Source organism: Oryctolagus cuniculus, chromosome 20 (genome assembly GCF_964237555.1).
Source record: "Oryctolagus cuniculus chromosome 20, mOryCun1.1, whole genome shotgun sequence".
Lineage (NCBI taxonomy): Eukaryota > Metazoa > Chordata > Mammalia > Lagomorpha > Leporidae > Oryctolagus > Oryctolagus cuniculus.
Window position 1 is genome coordinate 10628483 of NC_091451.1, and position 4754 is coordinate 10633236.

The window sequence follows — 4754 nt, forward strand, 5'->3', positions numbered from 1 at the left end:
TTTGTGTCGCCTATTGACACAGGCTCTTATGCCCAGGGGCTGGGAGGGGCGGTGGGCGGACAAGGATGCCCCAGCTGCGGCTGGCGGCCCTCCTAACGCTCGTGCCCGCACGCCACCGGTTCCAGCCTTGTTCCGAGAACACCTGTCCAAGGATGCAGGATGTGACCTCGGGATTGCAGGTTCCCCTGTCTCTATCTACCACGGACACCCATCTCCAGCCCCTCCCCGTTGGTCCTACGTGCGCTGCACCGCTAACAGTGGTCACCCTCAGAACGGTGGCCCCGGGGTCCACGTTCCCTCTCGGGGTTCAACTTCCTGAGCCGAGGGGGCGGCCTGCCCCGCAGCCACGCCGCAGCGGGGGGCTGCTCTGGCTCCTCCTTTCTCGCCCTCCCCAAAGGCGCAGGCCAGGTCCCAGGGCATCTGGCGCATCCGTATTCAGGGCCCACCTTAGCCGGCCGGGGGGCCGACGCGCGCCAGGGAGGACGCGGGCCCAGCAGGCCATTTTCACCTGCGTAATCACGGGCTCGGGGGCAGCGAGGCAGCCGCGGGGACCCAGGCGGGAGGAGGAGCGCGGGCGGCGGCGGCGGCGGCCCGGAGGAAGAGGAGGGGGAGGAGGAGGAGCCGAGGCGGGAAGCGCGGCAGGCGGGCGGCGGCTCGGCCGGAGTTGCGGCGGCGGCGGCGCTGAGAGCCGCAGCCTCGCGGAGCTCGGAGTTCCGGCGGCGGCGGTGGTGGCGGCGGCGGCGGCGGCGAAGCATCAGTGGCAGCAGCGCCCGCACGCCCAGCCCCGCACCGCGGCCCCGCGGAGCCTCCCAGCCGCGCCATGGCTGCGCCGCCGGACCCGCAGGATCAGCTGCTGCCGTCGGCCAGTCCCGGGTCCCAGTGGTTTGGGGACCGGGGCGAGGGGCAAGACGACGAGGTGGTGACGCCGACGGGGGACAAGCCGGCGCCTCGGGCGGGAGAGCCCGGCCAGGGGTCGCGCGCCGCCGGGCTCGGGCCGCGGGATTCGGGCTCTGGCCCCGCCCGGCCGCCGCCCGTTGCCATGGAAACTGCATCCACAGGTAAGGCGGGCGCGGGGGTCCCAGGCCCGGGCGGGTCGCGGTCTCCCCCGCGTCTTCCCCGCGCGCTCCTCCGGGCGCGCCAGCCCCACCCCCGCCTGGCCTCGGGCTGCGAGCGGCGGCGATTTCCCTCGCCAAGGGATGCTGCTGATGCGCTCATTTCCCCCAGAAAAATGGTTATTTTTCTACTTTTTGTGTCCCGCTCCTGGCCGCTGGCGCGCGGGGAGACAAGTTTCTCGCGGCTGTCTGGGCTTGGGGGCCGTGGGGCGGCCGCCCGCCTGCGGGCGCCTCCCGGGCGTGTTTGGCGCTGCGTGCGCGCCGGCGGCGGGACGCGCGGGCGGCTGCCCTGCCCGACTCCGTGCGGGGCGGAGATGGGCTTCAAGACTCAGCGCTCTCTGCTCCACGGCTTGCCACACCCCACTCCTTCCAGAGCCCCCATCCCGCACGCCCCGGGAGCGTGCGCCCCACTCCGGGGGGCCAGACCCCATACGGCGGGGTCGGCCGTAGTGTTGCTCCCGCCCTGGACCTGCTCGGTCGCCCGCACCCCACCTTGCGGGGAGCGTCGGTGATTGGCACCCCGAGACGCAGCGGGCCTGGCTGCGGGGCAGCGGGCTTGGGTTGGGGGTGGTGACGGTGACGGAGAAGGCACAGTTTACCCGCAGTCGGGACCCGCCCGGGTGTTTGCCAACTGCCCGGGGTCGGACCTGCCTCGGCCCAACTCCTCCTTCGGAGCCCGAGCGCGCAGGTGCCCTGCGGGAGCCGGGCCCGGGCGCGTCCTGGCCTCAGCCGGCCTGGTGGGCGGTCTCCAGGGAGGGGCAGAAGGGTGCTGTGTGCGCTGCTCCCCGAGGAAGCTTTGCTGTGGGGAGTGCGAGTTTGGTAGTTTGGCACTGAGCGCTGGAAGGCCTGGCCCGGGGTAGCGGGGGAGCTCCTGGAGCAGGGGAGGGGGCGGGACTGGCGCGGGGAACCCTTTGCTTCAGCCAACGCCTCTCTTAGGGGTTACCTGGAGTGCGTTCGGTAGAATTAATTCTGCTCCAGCACCAGAGATCTGAGCTGGGGAAAGGAGGTTTGGGGACTGCGTTGAATAAAATTTGTCAGTATTGTGAAGGGAAGTGAAAAAGTGGAAACCATATAAAAACTAAAAGAATAATAATAAGAAGAAAACGAGGAGGAGGAGGAGTAGCAGAGGGGGAGGAAGAAAAGTGGAAAAAGAAAGAAAACCCATTAGTCCTATATTAAGTATGCATCTATGGGGTGGGGGAGCATTTCAGGCTAAGGATGGCCGCCCCTACTCTCATTCCAACTCCTGCGTCTGAACGGGAGAAAACCAAACCGTTACTGCACAAGGAGATGGCCAATGATAACAGACCCACGAAGCTGGTTTTGTGGTCCGGTGTTGAGGGTAGCTTCCGGCTCAGCACGGTTATCCACTATAATCAGAGTAAATCATTTCGTTGCAAACGTTGACCACCTCCCATTAGTGTCGCCAAGATGAAAGCAAAGTGCCATGTGTTTAGTGACATATTTATTTTACATATTTATTTATTTGAGAGATATCCACTAAAATAAGCTGATATATAAAAATGCTTGGGATACATACGTTTATGGGGTAAAATGTGTTGTTTTGAAAAGACATCTGTACTCTGGACTCAAGCTAATTAAAAATTCATCACTCACATACATTGTTTTTTTTTTGTGATGAAAACGTTTAACATGTACTCTTAGAAATTTTGAACTGCAGAATGCGTTGTTACAGAATGGTGACTATGATAAATGACAGTGCCTTTGGCATTTCAAACGCTATTATAGCAAGATTGTGCTTTGTTGAAAGTATTACGACTTTCCCATCCTAAGCCACACAGGCATTAATACAATCAAAGACTACTATGTTCGAGCCGGAGGACAGTGAAGGGAGGTGAAAGCAAAACTTGTTTTGCATATTTGTAGAATTTTTTTTAGTTTGCTATTGCTTCCTGAAGGGATTTCTCCTATTCTTGTTGATTGGTTGCTTTAAATCTCTTTCCTATGGGCTGCCATAAAAGACCTGAATGGCAGAAATGATGCATAAATAAATATCTAGATCTTGAAAATATCTAAATAAGATTGGGGTCAGCTTCCTTGTCTGATATATTGGCAGTTTTGTTTCCAGAAGCAAAATCAGCAGGTGAATCCTCTGCTGCTCAGACAAAAATCTAGAGCAGGCCTCCCAAGCACATTGCTTTACTTTGTGTTTTAAAATTTTCCTTCTGGGGCTTACAAACATAATTTATGTTCTCACAAGTGCTGAAGACTGGGAAATGCAAGATTAAGGTTCTGGCGGATTTGGCGTCCTGGGAGGTTCTATTTCCCGGCTCACAGCATCTCTTCCTCATGTCTTCACGTGGCGAGGCGTGGCGAGGCTGCTTTGTTTCTTCTAAAAGAACTGTGCTCTTTGGAACTCAAATTAAGAAGTAACTCAGACTTTGAGTATGATGCACTGTAAACAGATTGTTTCTTTTTCAGAGAGAATGTTAACATGTAAGACAGATATTGATTTTTTAAACCTGCTCTTCTGAAAAACACCACCAATCACGCCATCTGGACAGAAATTCTGTTATTTATTTTTATACATTGTTGGTAATTAAAGTTTCCAAAGAAACATTTCCAAAAATGTTTCTCAGAAATGCCCTGGAATGAATATACATTTAAGCATCATTAAAACTGCAGTGCAAAACTCTACCTACAGTGCTGTATTCTCATTGCTTTTTGTCCCTTTTGTGATGTGTAAATATTCTCAACAAAAAGTAACACTGTCTCCTCTTCAGCTACAGTTTCTCTTGTCTAAAATCCATCATGGGCATGTGCAGAGATGTCTGTTGTCAAAGAAACATTTAACTGGCCGTGTGTAGGCTGCAACATACTAGAGCTGTTAATCATGGAAATTGCCATCATCCAGTAACTTTATACAAAGAATATTAAGAGCAATTTTTTTCATGATCAGTTATTTTATTCCTGGAAGCTATTCAAAAGGAGCATACAATAACAAAAGGATAAAAGAATGGCCCTTTGTTTAAGGAAAGAATTTGAAATAGAACATTTGAGCACAAAAGAAATAGTAAGAAGTTAACTCATTGACTGCTTTTTGTGCAAAAAGCAAAATGGTCAGGATGGAGAATGGTCAGGAGAAATCAGTTTATATATGGTTTACTTTGGTAATCTTGGTTTATAGGTAATTTGACTTCCATTTCTAGATAACTGTGAGGAAAAAAAGATATTTTCCCAATTTACTTCCTTGGACTACAGGGTTCATAATTTAGCATTTTTCTTTTTTTAAAGATTTATTTATTTATTTGGAAGTCAGAGTTACACAGAGAAGGAGAGGCAGAGAGAGAGAGAGAGAGAGAGAGAGAGAGAGAGGTCTTCCATCCACTGGTTCACTCCCCAATTGGCTGGAGCTGTGCTGATCTGAAGGCAGGAGAGCCAGGAGCTTCTTCCGGGTCTGTTATGCAGGTGCAGGGGCTCAAGTCCTTGTGCCATCTTCCACTGCTTTTCCAGGCCATAGCAGAGAGCTGGATCAGAAGTGGAGCAGCCGGGTCTCGAACTGGCACCCATATGGGATGTCGGCACTGCAGGCGGCGACTTTACCTGCTCTGCCACAGTGCCGGCCCGGCATTTTTCAAATGTTGAATGAGATGATCTTACCAGAGAAGTTATCGCCAATCT

At 54.0% G+C, this 4754-nt stretch overlaps 1 protein-coding gene across 1 annotated transcript in view; it reads left to right on the plus strand.

Moving 5' to 3' along the window:
* Positions 1–820: 820 nt before the first annotated feature.
* RTN1 (reticulon 1) overlaps positions 821–4754 on the plus strand; it is a 264833-nt gene continuing 260899 nt past the window's right edge. Inside the window, exon 1 of the mRNA XM_051826389.2 lies at positions 821–1058. Coding sequence (XP_051682349.2) covers positions 821–1058 — 238 coding nt within the window. The remainder of the gene's footprint in view (positions 1059–4754) is intronic.